This window comes from Grammomys surdaster, unplaced genomic scaffold, assembly GCF_004785775.1.
Source record: "Grammomys surdaster isolate TR1022 unplaced genomic scaffold, NIH_TR_1.0 142, whole genome shotgun sequence".
NCBI classification, from domain to species: Eukaryota; Metazoa; Chordata; class Mammalia; order Rodentia; family Muridae; genus Grammomys; species Grammomys surdaster.
Genome location: NW_021604600.1, coordinates 818,279 through 844,733, shown reverse-complemented (window position 1 = coordinate 844,733; position 26,455 = coordinate 818,279). Strand labels below are relative to the sequence as shown.

General features: G+C 38.0%; 1 protein-coding gene across 5 annotated transcripts in view; it reads right to left on the bottom strand.

The window, feature by feature from the left end:
• Positions 1-26,386, bottom strand: part of Rexo5 (RNA exonuclease 5) — a 52,676-nt gene extending 26,290 nt beyond the window's left edge. For 2 of the 5 annotated variants that reach the window (XM_028764238.1, XM_028764237.1), the window contains exons 1-9: positions 25,916-26,320; positions 23,177-23,289; positions 21,226-21,352; positions 19,929-20,025; positions 16,583-16,726; positions 11,674-11,762; positions 10,604-10,719; positions 4,718-5,101; positions 3,207-3,309 (exon numbers count right to left, since the gene is read on the bottom strand). In XM_028764238.1, the coding sequence (XP_028620071.1) occupies positions 3,207-3,309; positions 4,718-5,101; positions 10,604-10,719; positions 11,674-11,762; positions 16,583-16,726; positions 19,929-20,025; positions 21,226-21,352; positions 23,177-23,289; positions 25,916-26,032 (1,290 nt within the window). In that variant the 5' untranslated portion in view covers positions 26,033-26,320. Of the gene's footprint in view, positions 1-3,206; positions 3,310-4,717; positions 5,102-10,603; positions 10,720-11,673; positions 11,763-16,582; positions 16,727-19,928; positions 20,026-21,225; positions 21,353-23,176; positions 23,290-25,915; positions 26,321-26,369 lie in introns of those variants that run through there. The other 3 variants (XM_028764236.1, XM_028764239.1, XM_028764240.1) reach the window with 3 other exon arrangements.
• Positions 26,387-26,455: the final 69 nt, after the last annotated feature.

Genomic DNA, 26,455 nt, shown 5'->3' with positions numbered 1-26,455 from the left:
CAGTACAGTAATATAAAACTGCTAAAAGTCTAATTTTTATTCATAAAGAGGGAAGTCTACTTGGAAAATGAGATATAATTTCTTAAAAAATAACCTATTTGGGGGCTCAACAGATGGCTCAGTGGTTAAGAGCACTTATTGCTCTTATGGAGAACCTAGGTTCAGTTCCTAGCATCTACATGGTGGCTCACAACCATCTCTAACTCCAATTCCAGGGGATGGGATCCCATGCTCTCTTCTGGCCTACACAGTCACCAGGCAGGCACATGGTCCACAGACATCCATGCACACAAAAACACTCATATACTTACCAAACTACCAAACTATTCAGCGTCTCCCTGTGTCCTACCATGTCCAGAAGAACCACTGCTGAGTTGCTCTGTGATTTATTAGTACATGCATACTAGTAAAATCTGCTATAAAACAAAAGAATCACAACCATTCTTAAAGAATGAAGGAGGTGTGGTTCAGTCAGGTGCTCCAACAGGAGCTAGCATATTGGGAGGCAGAGGCAGTTTCACCATGACCAGTAGGAAGGTTGCAGATCACTGGCTCTAGGAAGAACTTATCCTGATTTCAATTACCCTGTAGAAGCAAGTGATCAGTGTACTAGAAAACAGGAGAGAGCTGGCAAAGGCCAAACTGAACCCACCAGCACTGGTCAAGTGCATCAGGAACCCTCAGACAGCTCTAGAGTAAGGGGCCCAAAAATCAAGAACATCACCACACTCATCAGTCTCCTACCACTGCTATTGCCCATCAAGACGTTAGGAAGAGCACAGGGCAGAGCTTGGAACAAGGAGCAGCATCTGGATCAGAACAACAGACTCCAAACTGCACAGACTATGGAAAGAAGAGCAATAGTGCAGTGAGTCTGAAGCTGAGTCTCTCAATAACCCTACCTTGGACAAAGCACTAAGAACTATACTAATCAGAGAAATTTTGTGACAGACCCTTGTGCAGTATCCTTATAAACTACTAAAACTTCAAGCAGCCCACTGGGCATTGGTAGAATTATATAGGGGTGTGACCATCATTCACAACCCCAAAGTTGGAAGAACACACAGAGGTGTTACTAGTAGTTGTGACTCTTACCTATGAAGTACTGCTCACAGACAGAACCAGTGTCTGTAATTCAATCATCCAAAGACAGACCCAGAGGGAAGAACAGGACTTCTTATCACAGAGGAGCTACCAGAGGAGGCCTGGGCTTCTGACAGCCATGAAATGTGAAAACTGAACTCCAGCCATCAGAGTTTTCGTTTTCCATAGCTCCATCCAAATCTCCCCTCGTGTTCATTCTACTCTTATCTAAGACTCAGTGTCAATTTGGCATGACAACTGGATCCTGCTTAGTTTCCTCTTATATTGCTTATTTCCTTTCTTTACTTTCTTTCCCTTTTCATTTTCTTCTAAAGAATGGGTCTGTCTGGTTCAGTCTCCAGAGAGATGAGGCTGTACTGTTATCTGATTACCTACCTTTGCCTTTCTCTTTTCAGTTTACGTTTAATCAAAATTATGTCCCTCACATTTTTGTCCCTACAGGTCCTTTAATCCTAGTATTTGGAAGGAAAATGTAGTAGGATCACTACAAATTTGAAGCCAGTCTGATTATATATACATAGCAAGTTACAGTCCAACCAGGGTATACAGTAAGATATACTTGTAATGGTATACTTGTAATGGTAATTTGGAGGAAGGGGTTGCTATGTCCTTTTTGTTACTATATAACTGCAGGGTGTTTCTACGACTTCTTTAGCTCATTCTAGAATAACTGACACAGACACCTGGTATTTTTTATCAATAAGCTGTAAGCCTGAGCTGGGGAGGTTCTGAGCTATTCTAACCCTCTAAGCTATTTACCTCCCACCAACAGGCCCCACTTGATTTACAATTTGAACCTTGCCCTGGTTTGCTCTGTCCCATGTGTATCCTCATAGTAAATCTCTTGGTGACCTGCTCATGACTCCTCTTGGACCTTCTGCCTCATGGCCACCTCTCCTCTCCTTCATGGTTCTCCTCCTACCTCTCTCTCTACCTGGAACCCACCCTATTCTCTTCAACCCAGCTAAGTGGCTAAATCAGCTTTTCATTGACCAATCAGATGACAGAGAAGTAGGTTATGCTTCATAAAAATAACAATATCAATGTAGAGCCTGTACTCAACTCTTTGCCAATACAAAGACAACCTTTACATGGATATTCCTACAGTGTCTCAAGAAAACCACCAACAACACCAACAAGAAAAATAATTTTACGGTCTTTCAGAAACTGTCCTTTTCAAATCTATACCCACTGAACAATGGAATGTGCACCTATTCCAAGAGAGCACAATAACTGTCATACATAGCATCAGTTCAATGATCACCACCACCAACATGGCGCTCAGTGTATTCAATGCACTGTGTTAAGAGCTGTATATATAGTTATCTGTCTCAATACTAACCGAGCAAACCACATATGTTCATTTTAAAGATTTAGAAACAAGTTGTTCAGAGCAACTGACAGTTATATAACTAAATACTGTATAGCATGCTTTTAAAAATAGATAAGCCCAACTTCAGAGGCTGTGTATACTTAGTATATTATGTTAATGATATGGATCTTAATTTGAATATGCTTGGCCCAAGGAGTGGCACTATATGAAGGTGTGGCCCTGTTGGAGGAAGTATGTCACTGTGGGCATGGGCTTTAAGACCTTCATCCTAGCTGCCTGGAAGTCAGTCTTCTCCTAGTGGCCTTCAGATGAAGAGGTAGACCTCTCAGCTCCTCATGCACTATGCCTGCCTGGATGCTGCCATGCTCCCACATCGATGATAATGGAGTGAACCTCTGAACCTGTAAGCCAGGCTCAACTAAATGTTGTCCTTTTGTTTGTTTGTTTGTTTTGTTTTTCGAGACAGGGTTTCTCTGTGTAGTCCTGGCTATCTTAGCACTCACTCTGTAGACCAGGCTGGCCTCGAACTCAGAAATCCGCCTGCCTCTGCTTCCCAAGTGCTGGGATTAAAGGCGTGAGCCACCACTGCCCAGCTAAATGTTGTCCTTATAAGAGTTGTCTGCCAACTCATGGTCTGTTCACGCAATAAAACCCTAACTAAGACACTAACCTTAATCACATCAATAATTCTGTAAAGAAACAGCAGAAATAATGATCTATCAGTTTTGTGATATTAAGCAAGCCAAAGGTACTGGTCAAAGATACTAACCTTCTTTGGCCCATACTTAAGAAAATACTGAACCAGCTCAAGAGTTGTTCTAGCAACTTCTATGCCATCATGACCAAGCTTGTTAGGACACTGAATATCCTTCCTAGAAAGTGAAGATGAAATGTATGTATCTGGGAATATTTTCAAATGGTTATTTCTTTTAAACACAGAATGTAAGGTTTCACCATTATAACAATCAGATTTGTATCACAACAATCAAGATTCCTTTTTTCTGCTCAATTGCTAGTCCTTAACAGAGGTACTGGGCATCTAGAACAACCAGGAATGGCTTTGATCACAGGAAGTGGACTACATGAATAAAAGATTAGCCAATGAAGTCTCTAGCCTACTCCCCAGCCATTCTAAGATGTAGCAACAGTTAAATTTCCTTCCAGAAGTTTATTATTTCATATGCAACTATCCATACATTTAAGTATCTCCTTGGTTGTTTATGAAAAAATCTTAAATAGAAATATATTTCTGATAATATACCCACTAGATCTAATTTAGTATACCAATATATATCAATACCAATATCTATATGTATCCTACTCAGCAACTCTTATTTTATTCTAAGTAATATCTTAGGGCTTTCCACATTAGCATATACAGATCTATCTCAATCCTTTAAACAGTAACACAAGTAACAAATTTAACCAGTCCTCTACAATTTTTCTTCTTTTCATGTTGAACCATCTTGTAATAAACATGCACTTATATGCTTCAAAACTATAAGATTTACTCAATAGTTATGTTACATTTTGAAATTCTATGATACTGGGGACTGAACCTAAGGCCTTACACATGATAAGCAAATGTTCTATCTCTAACCTCCTTTAAAATATTTTTAAGGAGCTGGAAAGATGGTTCAGTGGTTAAGAGTCCTGATTGCTCTTCCAGAGGACCCAGAATCAATTCCTAGCACCGATATGGCGGCTCACAATTGTCTGTAACTTCCAGGACACCCAATACCCTCACACAGACATATATGCAGACAAAACAGCAATGTACATAAAATATAAATAAACACATTTTAAAAAATTAATTGTATTTGTTTATTTATATGTGTGGGCATGTATAATTTGTGTTTGGTTGGGGTATAGGAAGAAGACAACTCATGGGAGTAAGTTCTCCCATGAATAGAATACAAGCCATAAGGCTTGGCAGCAAATGCCTTTATCCACTGAGTAATATTGCCAACTAAATACCATTTTTGTTTTTAAACTTTAATTTTTAGACAGGGTCTCACTAAGTTGCTTGAGCTGACCTTGAAAGCACTCTATAAACCCAGAAATTCTTGAACTTAGGAATTTTTAATCTAGCCTTCAAGACAGCTGGGATTATGTGCTCACATTGTGAGGGCCAACTACATTCCCTTAATTTCTTCATTTTGTAAGAACTGGAGGGAGTAATGTTTATAAATTAAGAGAGACAAGAGAGACTCAACTGGATAATATATACTAACTTATGTGCAGTCTATCAGGAAAACATTATAATATACATAAACCTACCCCAAAATAACTTTGGCCAGGAATGTTAGCCTAAATCTTCTGCCTTGTTTTCCAATATAAAGCAATGAGGTATCAATAACATATGGATGTATCATCTGAGGAGGAAAGAGAATGAGTGAATTGCATCTTATGCTAACGGAATAAACAGGGAGCATAGATGGGAGTAAGGAGCCCAGGTCTTTACATCTCAGTTGAATGGACCATGTTTTTGTACTACAGAATAAAATCTTAAAGCAGATACACACTTTTAATACTCTGAGATCCAAGTCTAGGCAATGGCCCACTAACACAGCATCAGGAGGAAGCAGTTCTCTTAATAGCTTCTGTACATCTTTGAGTTTCGTTGTCACTGGGTTAAGACTCTCCTTTGTGACTCCTGAAAAACTTTTAATAAAGAGAGAGAAATAAACTAAAATATCAACTTTTCTCCAAAGAAACTCTTTGAAAAATTATACTTAATAACACCTATTATAGAAAAAGCTAAAGATCTAAATAAGCAGAGAAAGTTTAGAAAATAAATCATTAAACAGAGGAAAAATATGGACAGCATTCGACATGATGTAGGTGTAAGAAAGGACTTACTACATAGGCTCCATTTGCCCAAGACAAATGCACCAACAAGTGACAAACAGGGCTTTATAAAACCTAAAAGTTTCTGCAGAGCCAAAACAATCAAACAGGTGACAAGGAAGCCCATAGAATAAGACAGAATTTTTGCCAGCTATATATATGACAAAGTTTTCATATCCAGAATATATAAAGAAAACAAAACAAAAAACAAAGAGTTAAAAAACAACAAATGACCAATTTTGAAAAAGGAGAGGAGGGGCTGTGACCTGAATACTGAGTTCTCAGAAGAAGAAACAAATAATGACAAAGAAACATCTCGAAAAATGTTCATCTGCCCTTGTACTTAGGGAACTATAAATCAAAATAACTAAGATTTCATCTTACCTCAGTCAGAATAGCAAAGGTGAATGACAGACATCAAATGTTGGAAGAGCTAAGAGGAAAGGGAACCACCATTCATTGTTGGCGGGATTGCAAACTGCTGCGGCCATTGAAATCAGTGTGGAGAATTCTCAAAAAGCTAAAAATAAATTCTCTACGACACAACTATACCATTCCTTGGAATATGCCCAAAGGACTTGACATCCAACTCCACAGATGATTTGCTCAGTTATACTCACTGCTGCTGTATTCATAATAGCTAGGAAATGGAATCAATTTAAATGCCCTACTATTAACAAATGGATAATGAAAATGTGGTATACATATACTATATAGAAATAAATTTTAATCCAGCAACATGGCTAATATGGCAAGAGATCACATTAAAAAAAAAAACAAAAAAAACAAAAAAAACATGTTTTTGTGATCCAGCTGGAATGTAGACACATCTTTAGTACACACCTTCAACCTCAAACAATGTTCATAAAGTTAGCTCATAAAAGAAGGTAGCCATGTTTGAAAGTAACATCTAATTGAAGGGCAGACAAAATGATGAATCAGAGAAAGATTTGACAAAATGAGACAGAGAGAGGATACGTTCAACTCTCACAAGAACAGAGAGGAAAAAGAAGAAACTTAAGAGAACAGAACAGAGAGAGAGGAGGCAGTTTACTAGGACAATTTTATAGAGACAGGATGTAGTTGAAGACAGAATGAGCCAGAGAATGAGAATAAGCCAGAAGATTAGAACAGATTGCAGAGTTAGTTTGAGGCCAAGAAGAACAATTCAGTGAGAAGCTTAGAGAAGCCAGTTTGAATCAGTCAGCTTAGAGAGGAGTTTGGGCCAGAAAAGTTGAGTTGAACTAGACAGCCAGAATTCAGAAAGAGCTAGATGGAGTTAACTTATTCAGTAGTAAGCCTCCCAGATGACAATTAGATCTGGCGAGTAAAAAGTTACTATTACAACTACAGAATACTGTTCAACTGTAAAAAATAAAATAAAATCATGAACTCTGCAGATAAGTGGATGAAACTAGAAAAGATGATATTGAATGAGGTAATCCAGACCCAGAAACACAAATGTGGCTTATTCTCTTGTATTGGAAGCTCCTAGCTCCAAATCTTCAGATGTGAATACATAGCCTATAGCAACCAGAGAAGCCAAGAGAATAAAACAGAAGCATTGCCAGGATAGCAGGTTTGGGGAACAATAGGGAGCAGAATAGCAGGGTTCAAATAATCTGATCAGGGTAATAAAAAGTGTGTGGAGGTTTCTTAGAGATGGGGTGGGAGGTAAATACAGAAGAAGGTGGGAAGTAGGTAAAATAATAATATGGACAGCTAAAAAGGAATCATCCTATTAACTACATAAACAAACAAACCTATAATGCATGCAATTTAATGTATAAATACATTTTTCTCATCTAGGCTGAAGGTGCCCTCTCCAAGAGCCACAGACCACCTAATAAAAACCGTAATGCCAGACATGAGAAGCACTATTTTGAGTTGTTAGCCAAGTCTTTCAAAGAGACTCATACAACATACAGCCTGTTGCTGTTACCCTAGGTACCCACTGAGATAGAAGTTAAGTCCCTATAGCTGAAGACACATGACCAAGAAACCTCTGAGGTTTTCCTAAAACCTGAAACTGACATAAATGTTCTCTCCCCCGAGAACCATGGTACTAGAAGGTACTCTGAAAACTTCCAAAGGAGAGAGACAACTAATAGCTATGATGGTTACCAACCATATCATCAGCATGTCAGGATAACCCAATGGTTGCAGTAGTGGCCCATATATCTTGGTGGTCATCAACAGCTCTCTAATTGGACTTAAGGCCCATTCAACAAGAGGGATATCATTTCTGGTACTGGAAACCTAGCTAACTAATCAGTGTTAGTGATCTCATTGGCTACTAGAAGAGAATCTACAACCACTAATCCCTAACCTACAATCAGCATAATCCCTAACAATAATCTATAAATGTTTGTTCTTATACCTACAGATAAGTATAGTTTTCACCCCTAATCAAGGAAACCACTCTTTGAAACAGATAGATACTACTACAGAAAACTACAACCAATCAAATAAATGCAGAGGTGTGAACCCAGTCCCAGTGGATACATCTGCAACACACTCCCATACCTATGGCTATGGGAACATTGTGAAAGAAAGAATGGAAAGACTGTAAGAGCTGATCAAGAACTTTGATGTGAGATTGTCTCTGAGTGATGTCAGAAGCAACACCTATAAAATCTCACCAACATAACTGCCCAAATGTAAATTTAACAAAGAATCACCAATGAACATGGAAAACCGCAGAGGAGTTTCGGGGAGGGGAGACCAGGAGGCCTCAACCCTACACAAATGACTACAGGCAACTGAGAAAAGCTCAGAGTGGAAGAGATGGTCTTCTTCAGGGAAAAGCTTATGAACTGATTGTCTAATGCCAGAGAAGTCTGAAAACTTCTCTTACATTATATTAACTTATATTTGGGAATTTATATGTATATACAAATAGATATATGCATGCAATAACAATTGATAGACAAAGAAAACAAGAATTTGAAGAAGGGCAATCCATTCCTACAAAGGATAATAGATGGAAAACTCCAACATAAAGAGGGAAACTATACCCTAGAAAAAGCAAGAAAGTAATCTTCCAACAAACCCAAAAGAAAATAGCCACACAAACATAAAAATAACATCAAAAATAACAGGAAGCAACAATCACTACTCCTTAATATCTCTTAACATCAATGGACTCAATTCTCCAATAAAAAGACATAGACTAACAGACTAGATATGTAAGCAGGACCCAACATTTTGCTGCAAACAGGACAAATACTATCTCAGAGTAAAAGGCTGGAAAATTTTCAAGCAAATTGTCCTAAGAAACAAGCTGGAGCAGCCATTCTAATATTGAATAAAATCGACTTTTAACAAAAAGTTATCAAAAAAAAATAAGGAGGAACACTTCATACTCATCAAAGGAAATGTCTACCAAGATGAAATCTCAATTCTGAACATCTATGCTCCAAATGCAGGGGCACTCACATTCATAAAAAAGACTTAACTAAAGCTCAAAGCACACACTGCACCTCACACAATAATAGTGGGAGACTTCAACACCCTAATCTTATCAGTGGAAAGATCATGGAAACAGAAACTAAACAGAGACACAGTGAAACTAACAGAAGTTATGAACCAAATGGACTAAATAGATATTTATAGAACATTTCATCCTAAAACAAAAGAATATATCTTCTTCTCAGCACCTCATGGTACCTTCTCCAAAACTGACCATTCAATTGGTCACAAAACAGGCTTCAACAGATACAAGAAGATTGAAATAATCCCATGCATCCTATCAGACCACCATGGACTAAGGCTGGTCTTCAATAACATAGGAGAGTTTGGAAGGAAAAAAGGGAAGAGAGAAATGATAGAATTAAAATATAATCAATCTCAAGGGCTGGAGAGATGACTCAGCAGTTAAGAGCACTGGCTGTTCTTCTAGAGGTTCTTGAGTTCAATTCCCAGCAACCACATGGTGGCGCACAACAATCTATAATGTGACCTGATGTCCTCTTCTGGCATGCAGGTGTATATGTAGATAGAACACTCATACACAAAATAAATAAATTTTAAAGATATATAAGCTCAAAAATGAACAATAAAAATAATAAAATAGCTATAGCTTTATAATCCAAAGATTATAACTTTTTACATTTTAGTAAATATCCACTCATTTTTTTCTTTTAAGACTGGGTTTTTCTGTGTAGCCTTGGCTATCCTGGACCTCACTCTGTATACTGGGCTGGCCTTGAACTCACAAAGATCTACCTGCCTCTGCCTCTCGAATGCTGGGATTAAAGTTGTGTGCCCCCACTGCTCAGCTCCTTCCACATTTGTGGTATGTATACATTTACAGATATATTTTATATGAGCTGTTTTGTGATTATATCTGTATGTCAAAAAATGAATTTTAGCATATCCCTTTAAATGGTAAGAATATTCTATTTTGCAGCTTAAAAAAACCTAATCCTCTAATTGATTTTGCATTGTCTTTTAAAAAGACATTTATATCTTCATCTTTTTAATAATACTATGACAAACCTGCTTTCACATATCTTTTGCTGCATATGACTATTTTCTAGAAAAACAATTCAATTATCAAGTCTGCTACTAGAACAGCCTTTATCACTGGCATTAGGTCTCTCTATGCCTAAGTAAACATGAATGCCTGGGCACAACTTCAGGTAACAAAAATGGTAATGTTTCACTGTTCTTTCCTTTGTCCACTCACTGTGTACTTCTGAGGTTTTATGCTAATCTTTGAAAAAATAAAAATCAAAAGACTAAAATTGGCCAGGAGTGGTGGTACAAGACTTTAACCCCAGCACTTGGGTGGCAGAGGCAGGTGGATCTCTGCGTATTAAAGGCCAGCTTGGTCTAGATAGTAAGTGCCAAATCAGGCTACATAGTAAGACCCTGGATTAAGAAGGGGGCTGGGGTGCAGACTAAAATTTAGGGCTTCAAATTTCTGTCATTAAAAAAAAAAAGGTTTATTTGGGGAGTCAAGATAGATTAAGCATTAAGATCATTTGACTGACAAATGATTGCATGCAGATACTCAAACAAGATGCTGCCAGAACACAAGACCACTTCTCCAGCTATGTGGCAGTTGCTAAGAAACAGATACAACTTCAAGACTTTAAGATAATGCAGATAATATTCTGCTGACTTATCACAGTAAAAGTGAAGAACCAGGGTAATGTATTACACACTGACAGTACACTTTCAGCAGCCGTTTATTTGAAAATAAGAGATAAAACCCAAATAGCAGAAGCTGTGGGCAATTCCTGATGAGTGTCATATTTTATTCTGGAATGATAGCTATAGGAAGAACCAGTCAGGTGAGATAAAGAATACCTCGTAAGGTAGTCCAGAATCTTGAAATCAGGTTTGACAAGTTCATCCATAAGACAGTGGCCTCCTTCAGCAACTAGTGAGATGCGTGTTAGTTCTTTCCCCATGGATGTAAGGCACTAAAAGACAAAATACATTCAGGCTGTTGAACCCAAGTCATTGCTTCCCCTTATTATATTCACTGTACCAGCTACCACCTACCCTCAGCCACAAGGATTCCTGCCAGCAACTGCAAAGATGTTTGCTTACTACAGGATCCAGTTTGAATGAAATTGAAGCTAGGGTATTTGTTGAACATTATGTTTAATGAAAGCAATGCAATACAATTGCTCTGGAATTTATTATTATTATTATTATTTATTTTGAGAAAGATGAATGGCCAGGGAAGCTAAGGCAAGATCAAAGTTTGAAGTCAACCTGAGATCCTGAGATCCTGTTTCAGTTTTTTTAATGGAGATAACAGTATCAATCACAATGTGCCTATCATCTATAAACTATGTATTATCCACAATTATGGCTAAGAACCACCACTTTTACTAATCATTCTCTAAATTTATAGCATAGCCTTAATTATTACCTACTTTATAGGGGAATAAACTGAGGCAAAGAGGGGTTAAGGAGACTCAAAGTGAAATATTAACAGGGAGGATCAGAATACAAACTAACAAGAATTAAGGAACTATTTGCCAGCACTACAGGAAAAGAATGTACTTGTTTTTGGAAGAGTTACTAAATTAGGAGGGAAATCCTATTTCTAATCTTCAATGCACAAAATCCAGGCCAATGGTAATTAAGGCTGAGTCTTTGTGGCAGTCACAGTATAGAATATTTGTTCAAAAAAATCAATCTTTTCTGGTAATAAAAAATTTTTACTAAACACAGAAACTACTTAGAAAACTTAAAACCAGTTTTTCATTTGGAAGACAAAGCCAATTTTTTTAAAGGGGCCTACTTTCAGATACTAAACCAAAAGCTGGAACTGAAAGGCATGGGTTCACTGGTGCGCTGACCTCAAAACCTCATCTTACATTATTGTTTGGAACATGCTCTTAAAAATCAAAAGTATTACCTACCACTTCACAGTCAAGTCCAAAGAGGGGACTGCTATCTGTTATGAAAGCACTATACTTGGAAAGGATAAAGTTTTCACAGTTAGGAGACCCTAGGAAGAAAAGGAAGTAAATATTTACTGATGCTATGTATCGGAGATAATAAATACCATTTTTGAGATTCATCCAGGGAAACTGAAATAACATATGTACTGGGATCATTCTCTGTGTTACTTAAACTATAAAGACTAAATAAGAAGCAATCTCTCTTGTAAGTTTTGTTCATTCATTCATTCATTCATTCATTCATTCATTCATTCATTGTTACATTCTGAGTGAATATTGTAGGCTGCTGTTTTGGAGAACTGGAGCCTGGGGCCTAGAATTCCTTGTTACTTAGCAAAACTTCTTCTTCTTATGAGAATTAAACCCAAAGTTACTGGGCAGTCCCCATGTAGATACTAGGAGAGAAAGAATAACATGTGTAAATGACTCCATGTGGCACGTTTCTTTCCTAAATAAAGCAAGTGAAAATAGGAAAGAGTTATTTCATCACAGTGAAATCCACATCTAAAAAGACTATAAAAGGTAGAAATCTGAGGAACTTTTTCCTTATACCTAACTCTATCCCTGAGATTTTCCTGAAGTCACTATTCAGAAATGTTCTTCAATTTCTTAGAATCATAACCTCAAAATTCCCTTTAGAGATTCAATACAGGTTCTGGGAACTCTATTATATACATTAAGTCAAAAACTAGGTATATACAGCTCAGGGGTCTAAAACATTTGAATCGTTAAAGAGTTTACTTTCACATAGTTGATGAAGTGGCTGAAGTAGCATGTAGATTTTATCTGACAAGAGTTAAAGGAGAGTATGAAACCTCTGGACCAGTATTTACCTCCTAGTACCCAGAGATTTCCAATTGACTAAAACTAAAATGATTAAAAGAATAAAAAATCTTCCTGAAGGTCTACAGGTAGTTAATAGTTGCTAGGGAAGAAAGAGACATTTTCTTCAGTAGAATGGTCACTGGTAAGATTACCATATTCTTTTTATTTAGTTTTATTGAAAATGGATTTTCTCATACAATATATCTCAATTATAGTTTCCTCCCCTTCTCCAACCACTTCTCCTAGTTTCTCCCCACCTCCCCTCTGTTGAGGTTTGGTTTACTGTTTTGTGTATTGTAATGCTAAATTCTATACCTGAAGGGAACTAGGCCTATGAGTGAATTCTCATGTTTACAAGCTTTTGTTAGCCAAACCTTGTTCCTTGATATAAAACTACTGGTTAAATAAAATTGGTTCTAGAGATTAGAGATAGGTAGGTTTGGAGCTGGGGTACAGAGAAGAGAAGAGGAGGAGGAATTAGAGAAGAGAGGAAGCCACCTCAAAGAGAAATGGATGATGAGCACATGGCCAGGAAAAACACCAAGAATCTGGAGTACATTGCTGGGGAGGCAGCCAGGCCAGCAGTTAGAAGAGTAGACAAGGGGTTACCCCCAGTAATTGTCAAAGCCAAATAAAATAATCATAGTCTGTGTCTCATTTATTTGTAAGCTAGTGGGGAATAAGCTTAAATTGCTGGTACTACACCCCACTTCCCAATCCACCCCCTTTCTGTCTCTCATTAGTAGAGAACAGGTTTCTTAAAGATTTTATTTATTTTATGTATATGAGTACACTGTAGCTGTCTTCAGACACACCAGAATAGGGCATCTGATCCGATTACAGATGGTTGTGAGCCACCATGTGGTTGCTGGGAATTGAACTCAGGACCTCTGGAAGAGCAGTAAGTACTCTTAACCACTGAGCCATCTCTCCAGCCCTTGGTGAGGTAACTCAATCACAAAAGAACACACATGGTATGCACTCACTGATAAGTGGATATTAGCCCAAAAGTTTGGAATACCCAAGACACAATTCACAGACCACATGACGCTCAAGAAGAAGGAAGCCCAAAGTGTGGATGCTTCCATCCTTCTCAGAAGGGGGAAAAATGCTCACAGAGAGGAAATAGAGACAGTGTGGAGCAGAGACTAAAGGAAAGGCCATCCAGAGACTGCCCCACCTGGGGACCCATCCCATATACAGTCACCAAACCCAGACACTATTATGGAATCCAAGAAGTACTTACTGACAGGAGCCTGATACAGGTGTCTCCTGAGAGGCTCTACCAGAGCCTGACAAATAGAGGCAGATGCTCACAGCCTACTATTGTACTGAGCACAGAGTCCCCAGTGGAGAAGTTAGAGAAAGAACTGAAGGAGCTGAAGTGGTTTACAACCTCATAGGAAGAACAACAATATCAACTAACCAGACCCCCTAGAGCTCCCAGGGATTAAATCACCAACCAAGGAGTACACACGGAGGGACCCATGGCTCCAGCTGCATATGTAGCAGAGGATGGCCTTATTGGTATCAATGGGAGGAGAGGCCCTGGGTCCTGTGAAGGCTCGATGCCAGTGTAGGGGAATGCCAGGGTGGGGAGGTGGGAATGGGTAGGTAGGCAGGGGAACACCCTCATAGAAGCAGGGGGGAAGGGGGGTGAGATAGGGGGATTTCTCCAGGGTGGGGGAAACTGGGAAAGGGGATAACATTTGAAATGTACATAAAGAAAATATCCATCTTCTAAGATCTTCGATTTCATTCTTCAAGGACTTGAAGTTCTTGTCATACAGATCTGTCACTTGTTTGGTTAGATTCACACCGAGGTATTTTATATTATTTGTGACTATTGTAAAGGGTGTCGTTTCTCTAATTTCTTTCTCAACCTGCTTATCCTTTAAGTAGAGGAAGGCTGCTGATTTGTTTGAGTTAATTTTATATCCAGCCACTTTGCTGAAGTTATCAGGGTTAGGAGTTCTCTGGTGGAAGTTTGGGGGTCACTTAAATATACTATCATATCATCTGCAAATAGTAATATTTTGACTTCTTCCTAATTCATATCCCTTTGATCTCCTTTGGTTGTCTAATTGCTCTGGCTAGGACTTCCAGTAACTATATTGAATAGGTAGGGGGAGAGTGGGCAGCCTTGTCTAGTCCTTGATTTTAGTGGGATTGTTTCAAGTTTCTCTCCATTTAGTTTGATGTTGGCTACTGGTTTGATGTATATTGCTTTTACTATGTTTAGGTATGGGCCTTGAATTCCTGTTCTTTCCAAGACTTTTACCATGAAGGTGTGTTGAATTTTGTCAAATGCTTTCTCAGCATCTAGTAATATGATCATGTGGGTTTTTTTTCCTTGAGTTTGTTTATGTAGTGGATTAGGTGCCATCCTTAGGATCATCTTCATAGATTCCAGGAAGTTTCCACTGCACTAGGTTTCCACACCAACTCCCAAGTGCATCCCAAATCCAATAGTCTCTCCCTACACTCTTTCTCTCCACTACAGCTCCACTTGCCTCTCTGTTCACCTGTGAAATCTATTTTATTTTTCCCTCCCAGGGAGAGCCCCTAATCCCTTCTCTTAACCTGACCTTTCTAGGTCTATGAACTGTAGCTTTGTCATTATTTATATATAGCTAGTATTTGCTTACAAGTGAGTATATACCATGTTTCTCTGTCTGGGTCTGTGTTACCTCCCTCAGAATGATCTCTTCTAGTTCCATCCAGAATAGTTTATCCTTTGTGTATATGCCCAAGTGGTAATAGTGGAATCTTGAAGTTAATCTTGAACCACCATACTGATTCCATTTGATTTCCATAGTGGCTGTACAAGTTTACACTCCTATCAACCAGCAATGGGCTCCCCTTATTCCACATACCCACCAGGATGTGGTCTGTTACTGATCTTGGCCATTCTGACAGGTGTGATAAAATCTCAAAGTGGTTTTAGTTTGCATTTTCCTGATGGGTAAGAATATTGAACATTTCTTTGTTTCTCAGCCATTTGAAATTCCTCTATGGAGAATTCTGTTTAGTTCTATATCCTGTCTTTTTAAATTGGATTATTTTTGGTTTTCTGTATATAGGAGAACTACTGGTTTGTTTGGTTTTTGATTTTGAGTTAATCTTGTATTATTGTCTTATTGGCCTTTTGCTTATACATTATAGTTTCCAATTTTGTGATTTTATGAAATTTCTTTGTGTATGTGTATTTCTTGAGCTTTCTTTGATATTATTGTTGTTGTTGTTGTTGTTATTGTTGTTGTTACTGCTTGTTTGTTTTGTTTGGTTACTAAATAAGGTGAAAGAAAGTGCATGGAGTTGTGTGTGTGTGTGTGTATTGGGGGAGAATCTGAGAAGAGTTCGGACAGGGGAAACCATGCTCAGAATATACTATATAGAAAAAAAATTTTCAATACAAAAGTAAAAAATAAAAAAAAGAACAATGAGGGTTTAATGCAATAAAGTGTATTGGTTTTCTACAAGTGTGGTTGTGCCTGCATATATTCATGTGTCTGTTTGTGGGCATATGTGCCTGGAGTTCAGAGTTTGAATATGTTGTACTCTTTGATTGCCTTTATCTTATATACTGGGTCTCCCATTTGACTTGAGCTCACCAATTTGGCAAATCTGACTAACCAGAATGCTGTAGAGATCCCTTGTGTCCACCTTCAGAGTACTGCAATTATAAGCAAGAGGCCATGGGATCTGAATTATGGTTCTCATGCATCAACTGAGATACCTCCTCAGCTTGGAGAACTCTTAAAATGTTAGAGAAATACTGATTCTTTCTAGTATACTATCAGAAATGAAAAAAAAAGAAAAGAAACAAAAAGAATCTTCTCTTTAAACATCTTACTGATATCTATAGCCTTTATATATAATCTAAAATCATCACTTTTCCTAACATAGTACACATTCCACACTAAAAGTATTTCCAAATTACAAGATAGAATAAACTATCCCAAAAGCATTGAGGAAAAAAATAATTTTCAACAAAGGTATTTAAATGAAGTTAGTGATATTAGATTAAGTTTAAGCAAACCTTGTAACGGAAAGTGAAATGTTTTCATTTCTTCTTTTGTCAGAAGGCATCTAGTCAAGCCCACGTTCTTATACCCATACTTTTGAATGATGGGGTCGTTCTGTAGGTCGATGCTGGATTGTAAAGTGGCAGAAATTAAAGGTCCTGAAATAACAAAGGCATTGCAATGTGTATTAGAATGTGTAAACTCTCAAGGAGAGCCAGCAAGATAGCTCAGTGGATAAAGGAGCTTGCTGCATAAGCCTGGTGATCTGAATTCTCTCTAGGAATCCTCTGTAGAAGAAAGTAATCCTTTTGACTTCTGTGCATACTTAGGCACAAATGTGCCTGCACTCATACGCCACACACACACACACACACACACACACAAACACACACACACACACACACACACACACACTTACTTTACAAGTTCACGCTGAATCATAGTATCTTTTTACCTGTGTTTAACCTGTATAGATGCATGTCCTCTAATGTTGTTTATTATTATTATTGAGAGGTAGTGTGTGTGTGTGTGTGTGATTTCATACAGTTATAAAAACACAAAGAGAAGCTAGGCATGGTGAGGCACCTATGTGATTTGTGAGAGAGCCAAAAGGATCTCAACTTCCAAACAAAATTGGGCTACATAGTAAGATCCTGTCTTTAAAAAAAACAAAACAAAACAAACAAACAAACAAACAAAAAACCCCACAAACAAACCAAGAATAGAGACAATTAATTCCAAATGGGTTAACAACAATAAAGCTTTTCATAAAAGGGAAAGAAAGAAAGAATATACTTCAGGACTGAAGTGGTCAAAGATACTTCAAGAAAGGAAACAAATTGCCAAATCTTGAGAAGGTAGAATTGAAACCGATGGTATGTTAGACTCAGTGGTGCCTGCCCATTTCAAACAGCCCATTTTATCTTTATCTACTCAAATCTCCTGCTTTCTATTCAAGCAACACAGCTTGTTCCCTAAACCAGGTAACATCAGTGAACAGGATCCATGTGCAGACCTTGAGACTGCATTCTGAAATGGGACAATAGTAATTACGCTGATCACACTTGCTTGTGTCTAGAATTTTAACTAAAATATAAAAAGAACCAACCACTTTGAAACCCTCCTCTGTTGGAAGCCATAAAAACGGACAAGGATAGTTCTTCACTGAAGGCACTCAGCTTCCAGATGGCTTTTTAGGCAACATGTATCCTTCAAACATCATCCTTTTTGACTAAGATAGACATCTGGTCCTTGAAGCTCCAAAAGTTTGTCTATCACAGTAGTAGAGGGCACTCTAAGTTAGATAGGAATACAAAAAACTTGGGTTGGTTGTGACAGTTTAGTATATAGAAACAGATCTATGTGTCAAGTTGAGAGTGGAGATGAAATAAATGATACACCATTTGTGTGGCAGGCAGAGTCAAGAATCTGAACTTTGGTTCATCACTCAATATGTAATTGAGACAATAAAAGCTCCTGAAAAGGGAAGCAACAAAATATAAAGAGTATCTTATCAACCTCAAATACCTGTGAACAACAGAGCAGAGAAAAATTAGAAAAGGCTGTACAGTAATATTGGCAAAAAATATTTTAACTAAAGTCTATATAGTAAGAGGGCCAAAAAGTTAGTAGCATATACAAAAAAATTGTTAAATATAAAATAATTCCATCAAGAAAATATTTGAGTGTTTATTGGCATTATTGTACAATGTACATTGCACACTGGCATTATTCTAGCCAATAAAATTTGGTTTGAAATTTGAGCTCAAATTGAGAAGATGAACAAAAAATGAATGTGTATCAAATAGGGATAAGAACTATGAATAAAAGAAGGGGGTGTTACTGGATGAGGAAAATGGCCATTGTCATGCTTATATATCAGGAATGGTCTCTCTGATAAAGTGGTATCTGAGTAGGATTTACAGAAACAAATGGATTAAATGAGTCATATAGATTGGAGATGGGAAACCAAAATAAAAGCAACTCCAAAATTATGACTGATGATTAAAGAGAAAAAATGTACTAACATGGAAACTAAAGATGGAAGCCTCTTCTTTATGGATGAAATAAGATGGTCTTAGCTATAATATAACTAAGAAGAAAGTAGAATAACCAAGAAGCAATGTTCAGGAGGCAACTACTGCAATAAAGTCTGTATTCTGAGACATCAAATCTAGAGATGAAGACACAGGAGTCATCTATAGAAAACTTGGCAGGTAAACTTGAAAAATAGATAACAGTCCAAAGAAAAGACTAAAGGAAGATGAGAGTGCTACAGACTCGGCATTGGGGACTTGGATAGAAAAATGAAATCAAATCTTTAAGAGAACAGAGCTATAATCATAGCCCCTTTGGCTCCTTAATACCTATAGAATAAAATCATTACGTAAAGCCTGCAAGACAGAGGCCTAAGTGCATCTCGGGCCTTTTCTCTCACTACCACCTCCTTTCCCTTCAGCACCCACTAGTAATCCTTATCTTTCAGCTGTCAACTTAGAACCTTTGTTTGAACCTCAAATATTAAAATGATATTCTATGATTTAAAGATATTTAAAGGATAGTACATGTCAACTCAAATACAACTGCAAATATGATGTAGGAATCTACTGGAAGGAGAGGGAAACAATGGAAATGTAGCAAAATTAGAAGCTATCACCATAACAAAGGAAACTAGAAAACAATTCTAAAGGAGATAGGAGGGAACCACCCGATTAGTCCTTCCTTTTTATGTCACCTTGGTGCAATTATTCAGTTGCTTAACTATTAGTTTTTTAAAATAAAGTAGTATTATTGGACAATATGTACCTTTACTGTGTCTGAATTTTGATAATTCCTATTCTATCACCCACATTGTTTTTTTTTTTTAAAAATGTTAACTATAACATAGTCACAGAACATAAGCAAGTCTGAAAACATTGTTATCATGGTCATGATCATCACCTTTAAGCTCTAACTGTTGTACCTGCAGTTCACAGCTACAGTACTAAAATCAGGACCAACTATATTTCCCATCGGTTCTTTAATGTGAATAATATCCATATCAAAGGTAAGATTTTTCTTCTCACATATACCCTAGTAGGTACAAAGATCCAGTGACCATCAAGAGCAATTGTTCACAGTAATTAAGAGCTCAACGTTAGTGACAGCCATACATCCTTAGGTATGCAGCTTGACCAGTTTCTGAGGCAGGAACTAACAGTGCCTAGTTGCCCACGTTAAAATTCTTACTTAAAAAAAAAGAAAGAAAAAGACACTTTTTTTGTTGTCGTTTAAGTTAATCAGAACTGGGATTTTGTTATTATTATCTCTCACAAGAGTAAACATCTTTTTACAAACTTCAAACAAGAATTGAAGTCATACCTTCGACAGTCCTAGGACAACCTCTAGCTGACTTTTTCTTTTGCAGCCCAATGATATCAAATAGAAAACTAGATGTTGGAGGAGGCAAGCTGAATTTCTGAAAAATATATTAATAAGTCTTTTCAAAAATGCTTGAAAGCAGACAAAATACTCTTAAAAATCTAGACTTTCATTATTGCTTCAGACCTTCATAAAAATCTAGGCTTTAATAGTTTGTAACTGTACAATGAGAACTATTTCCTTAATATGAAAGAGAGTAAGAAAGTAAGAGAGCCACATTTACTCTAAAAATTGCTACCTACAACAAGTTTCTCTCACTCTACATTGTAAAAAGGTCAACATTAGGGAAATTTACAACTTAAATGTTTTCAGGGACTTCTATTTCTTTATTTCACTGGACAGCATACTAGAGAGTCAGGACAGATGATTGAGCGGGGCAAACAGGTGGAAAGTTCTAGTTACAGGCACATCTGGGCTAACAATTCTACAGTTTATTAGCCATTAGCTTTGGTGAGTTATTCACTTTCTTAAAAATAAAATAAGTTGTCTCTTAAAGGACAACTGTGGCCATTTAACATGATGAGCATGGTATGATTGCTAAAGAGGGCTAGTCATATAGAAAGTACTCTATAAAGTGGAAGTGAAGACCCAAAGCAAGAGAATCAAGACCAAAGTAGGTTAGGCTTTGCTCATGAACTCAAATGCCTTCAGGATATACGGACAAAGCAGGCTAAGGGACAAAAGAGCACATGCCTCTTTTCTAGATGGCATGTGCTATTAAGCTCCAGATAGTATTCTAATGTTATCTAATTTTTAATTCTTTTCATAGATTAGGTTTTTTTGTTGTTGTTGTTGTTTTTAAGCAAGGTCTGGCCATATAGGTCATCTTGGATTCAAATTCAAACAGGTTCTTGTACCCATGCTAGATTCAATTCTTCCTCAACTTTCCAAGTGTTACAATTATAATTATGTACCACCAGGCCCTACATTATGCTTTAAGAGTTACAAAACAGATTTTATGTGAATTTTGCCATTTACAAAATTTCCATATTACAAATAAAATAGAATCAACCTAGAAGCTATATACTATACCTGGAGAATAACTGTTTTGCTAGATAACCAAAGAAGATCACTGAAAATTCTAATCTAAATAGGGTTCTTAGTACTTTTTCTGTCTATATAAACCTCCTATTGTTTGTTTAACTAGGTTGTTGAGAAATATATTATCAGATTGATGCCCCAGTCTCAGGATAGGAGTCTCTAACTTAGCCCCTAATGCAAACTTTTCTTATCTTACATGTCTGAATGTCTTTCGGAGAAATCTGAATTCCAAATAGAACCTGTAGAAATGTAGCTGACTCATTCCCTTCAGAATAAAAACCACCACGTTGTTTAGTTGTTTTTGGTGTGAAAGCTGGCACCAGCTGTGGGGGAAAAAAAAAAGCTAAGATGATACTTTCAGACAGTTACAGAAGACAAGTATGAAAGAGTGGCCAGGCAGTGGTGGCGCATGCCTTTAATCCCAGCACTTGGGAGGCAAAGGCAAGTGGATTTCTGAGTTCGAGGCTAGCCTGGTCTACAGAGTGAGTTCCAGGACAGCCCAGGCTATAAAGAGAAACCCTGTCTCAAAAAACCAAACCAAAAAAAAAAAAAAAAAGTATGAAAGAGTGACTGACAACTAATGCAACCTTTCACTTCCAACCACTAACTTCCGGTAACTGGAAGACAATCTTTACTTCAAAGAATTCAAATAAAAATCTTTGTAATAAATATCTGTTATATTCAAATCAAATGTCAAGTAAAATGCAATGCACTTGTCCTTAAAACTTGACACTTATCTTTTGTGTATGGCAGAATGGAAATTAGAGAACAACTTGTGGCAGATGGTTCTCTCCTTCCACTTAAAAATTTATTTTAAATCAGAACTCTGATTTTACAAAGGTTTATCTCTAACATATTCTGTAACCCCTCCTAAACCAGCACATCAAATGAGGGCTGGTTTCAGTTTAATGACAGGCTGGCTTGCGTTAGTTCATTCATTCATTTATTCATTTGTTGAGACTGGGTCTTGTTACATAGCCCTGGCTGTTCTAGAACTCACTATGTAATTTAAGCTACTCTCAAATTCAGAGATCTGCCTGCCTCAGCCTCCTAAGTGCTAAAATTAAAGGCATGTGCCATTATGCCCCAACAGATGGCAGTATTTCTTGACAAAGAAGATGGGCTAAGAAATCTAGACAATTTATAATAACCAGGGAGGGTGAGGGTGAGGGTGAGGGTGAGGGTGAGGGTGAGGGTGAGGGTGGGGAAGGTTGTGAATCGGAAACTCTCAATAGGTATTGTGATGGATAGTTTTATGTCAACTTGACACAAGCTAGAGTCATCTGAAAGGAGAGAACTTCAAGTGAGAAAATTCTTCCATAAGATCTAGCTGTAAGACATTTTCTTAATTAGTGATTCATGGAGGAAGGTCCAGCCCATTGTTGGTGGTGCCATCCCTGGGCCAAATGTCCTGGTTTCTATAAGAAAGCAATTGTGCATGATGAGCAAACAGTAAGCAGCACCTCTCCATAGCTTTTGCATCAGCTCCTGCTTCCAGGTTGCTGGCCTGTTTGAGTTCCCATCCTGACTTCCTTCAATGATGGTCTATGATGTGGAAGTATAAGCCAAATAAAATAAGCCCCTTCCTCCTCAAGTTACTTTGGTCATGATTTTGCATCATAGCAATGGAAACTCTAAGTAAGACCGGTATAAAAAAATATAATTTCCACATCACTAACATCACTGGAAGCATTCAAATAATATCATCTCTTTGCTCTTTATAAGAAAAGTAAATGGCTAACCAGAATTATTAAGATAACATTATGTGAAGTCCACATCAGGGGAAGCAAATTACGGTATCTATAGTAGCCAGAGAAATATAATGAATAAAGTATACCAGGTAGGACACTAGAGTATACCCACCCTTATCTAAAGACTGCTACTCAGTTTTGACAAAGATGTTGATTGGTGAGAAAACAGAGAGACGGTTGCTAAGTTTTTTAAGTTTTTTGAAGAAATCACCAAACTGAATTTTTATACAAAAATTTCAAAATATATGTGTCTATTTTGTATTATTGAACTTTTTCCGGTCTGTCTGTCTGTCTGTCTGTCTATAATCTAACTACCATCTACTATGTCAACAAGCTACACATGGACCTCTAGAAACCAGTGTGAAACCTCTGATCTATGCATAGTTTATCTCATACCTGGGTTTAGGAACAGCAGATTTACCCAGAACTGCATAATTCAGCAACTCACACAGCTGTCTATGTGTTACTTCACAATTGTCAGCAAATAAAATGGTAGATAAGCGAGCTTTCTGCAAAGACAAATTAGAATACAGCAAGCCATGATGCTCAGGAATGGCAAAAAGGAAATTATAAAGTTTCTGATAATTTTAATATAGACACAAACACAAAGACTGTTCTAATTGATTGAAAACAAAAGTCTAAAATAGTTACTTGTGGTATGATGTTGTTAGAATATTTCATAAACACTGGTACAGTTTGTGTATTAGTCATAGTTATGTGCTTACAGTAGGATGATTAAAATACAATGCATGCTTTCAAGAACTCTATTCCATTAGGGAAAAACACTTCCGGGGCCAGTGCTATTAAAAATACACAGAAGCCAGTGCCCTAGGGTTTACAGCAGTGGTTCCCAACCTTCCTAATGCTGCAGTCCCTTAGTACAATTCCTCATGTTGTGGTGACCTCAACCATAAAATTATTTTCATAGCTGCAATTTTACTACTGTTATGAATTCTACTGTAAATATTAGATATGCAGATGATCTTAGGCAACCCCTGTGAAAGGGTCCCAAAGAGGTTGGGACTCACAAGTTGAGAAACACTGGTTTAGAGTTTTGGTGATGGCCTCTTTTAGTAGCCTAGGGGTTGTAGTTCTGGTGATGGCCTCTTTAAATTCTGGAGCCAAGCCATGCTGGATCCAAAATTGTATATTGCAAGCCATGACAGGTAGAGTGGAGACAAAGTAACCAACTTACAGATCAGTGTCACCTAACCCATCACAATCAGATTTATCCTATGGCAACAGAAGATTTAAGGAAGCTCCTTGGTTCCTTTAAGAAGGCTTTGTCAAGTATTTATTCTAAAAGATGATGATGAATGGATGATGAATATTTTTCCAAAAGGGATACATCTAACTAAAACCAAAGCTAGCTAATTTTGACAATTAATTAGTGTTAATAAGCCAAATTTTAAAAATAAGTTTAAACATTTGTCTATTAAATTTTTTAAATTTAAAAGGTTTTGTACTTATGCCTGATTAAGGTAGTTTTTGCTTATTATAAAAGATTCAGATAATAGAAAAAGGTGAAATAAATACACAATAGAAACACCTATGCAGCCGGGCGGTGGTGGCGCACGCCTTTAATCCCAGCACTCGGGAGGCAGAGGCAGGCGGATTTCTGAGTTCGAGGCCAGCCTGGTCTACAGAGTGAGTTCCAGGACAGCCCGGGCTATACAGAGAAACCCTGTCTCGAAAAACAAAAACAAAAACAAAAAAAAAAAAAGAAACACCTATGCAACTCAGAGATAATTATTACTTTCATTTTTTTCTGGGACAAAGCAGAATATTATGTTTAGGAGTTCAAGCATCATACTACCTGACATCAAGTATCTTGGACAAGTTCCTTAGCCATTCTAAGACACAGTTTTCCTACTTGTAGAATAACTATACTTCTATCTTGTGAGATTGAGAGGACCAATGAGAGATTGCTATGCTGCCACCAAACATCAGACAATTATTGCTAATTTCTTCATGGCTGTGCTGGCTAGTTTTATATCAATGTGACACAAGCTAGTCATCTGAAAGGAAAGAATCTTAACTGAGAAAAGGCCTTCCATAAACTGGCCTCTAGGCAAGCCTGTGGCCATTTTCTCAATTGATGAGCAATGTGGGAGGCCCAGCTCATTGTGGGTGGTGCCTGCCCCTTGGCAGGTGGTCCTAGATGGTATAAGAAAGAAGACTGAGCAAGTCCTGAGGAGAAGACTGGTAAGCAGTACCCCTCCCTGGCTTCTGCGTCAGCTGCTGCCTCCTGGCTCTCGTCCTGAATTCTAGTGAAAAAAGGATTGTGATCTGGACATGAAAGCTAAGATAAACTCTTTCCTCACCAAGATGACTTTGGTCACGGGATCATGGTGTTTTATCACAGCAATAGAAACCCTAACTTATACAATGGCCTTGAGCTAAGGTTAAGTATTTACTATTAACCACTGTTTTGAGTGACTGTCCTAGGGACTGAATTCAGGACACATGCAAGGCAAGTCCTCTATTATTGAGCCACACTACCAACTCTTAGCCATACACAGTTTTGAGAAATTTATTTGTACTAAATTATTTCTTAGAACTTTTAAGTGAGGACTACCATTACTCCCATTTTACAAGAAGGAACTGAAGAAATAGGTTACAAAACCACAACTTTAACATGAGAAAATGGTTCAGGCTAAACACATTTTTAAATGTATAATAAAAATTTATATTAAAAATTCTCTTTTTGATGAAACACCAAAAAATAAAAATATTAGGGCATTCTTATTACTGATACCATCTAATAATTTAACCAGGATAAATTCCCCACCAAAATGACCATTCGTACTTTACTTCTTCATAAATATTGTATGAAAACGGAGAATCCTGTTTAGATATACATGGATATTTCTGGAACATTTTCTGTTATATGGATTTTAATAAATATTTGTTAAATGAATATTCTGTGTACCAGACACTGTCAGTTTTAAACTACCGAAAGAGCCTGGAATAGGTGGTATCCTGTTATCCCAATTTTACAAATAAAACAGCAGAGTTCAGTCAGGTCAGTGGGTGAGCCCTTATCCATGGGCAGGGACCCTTCAGGTGCTGGAGAAAGTGACTCCCAGCCACAAGTGACTTCGGGCCCGCCTGCGGGAGCTCTACTCTGCTCACCTTGGCTTGAGGCTGCTGGTCCTGAATATCCAACGGAGGTCCATCCAGCTCTTTAGCCAAGGCCAAGTTTGGGGCCCCCTTCCTCTTCCTGGAGTTCGCCTCCTCCTCTTGCTCCATTAGGCTGTAGGAGAAAGATCAGCTGGAGCTGAGGACCCCGCAGCGACCAGGAAACCGTGTCCCGGCCTCCCTCCAGCAAAGCGCTGGAGAGGAGCGACGGTTTTTTCTTTCCCTCGAAGCAGCTCAAACCAGTTTACTACGCTTGGCCCTCGCAGAAAAAGCCGCCGACCTACGCCTTTTCCCTCCGTGCGGACTAGAAGTCTGCGAACCCTGCAAAGTCGGGGAGTTCGAAGCGAGCCCTAAGGCGCGTCGAGGGCAGAGCGAAGGGCTCCCCCTCCTCAAGCCTCTGTCCACGCCCCCCAGGTCCCGAACCGCCCCCAGGCTACGCCCCACAGACCGCTGCAGACCGCCGCCGCCGCTCTAAATGCTCCTGCCTTCTCTGGCGCGCCAGCGTTTAAACAGACCGGAAGTGAAGGCGTCCGA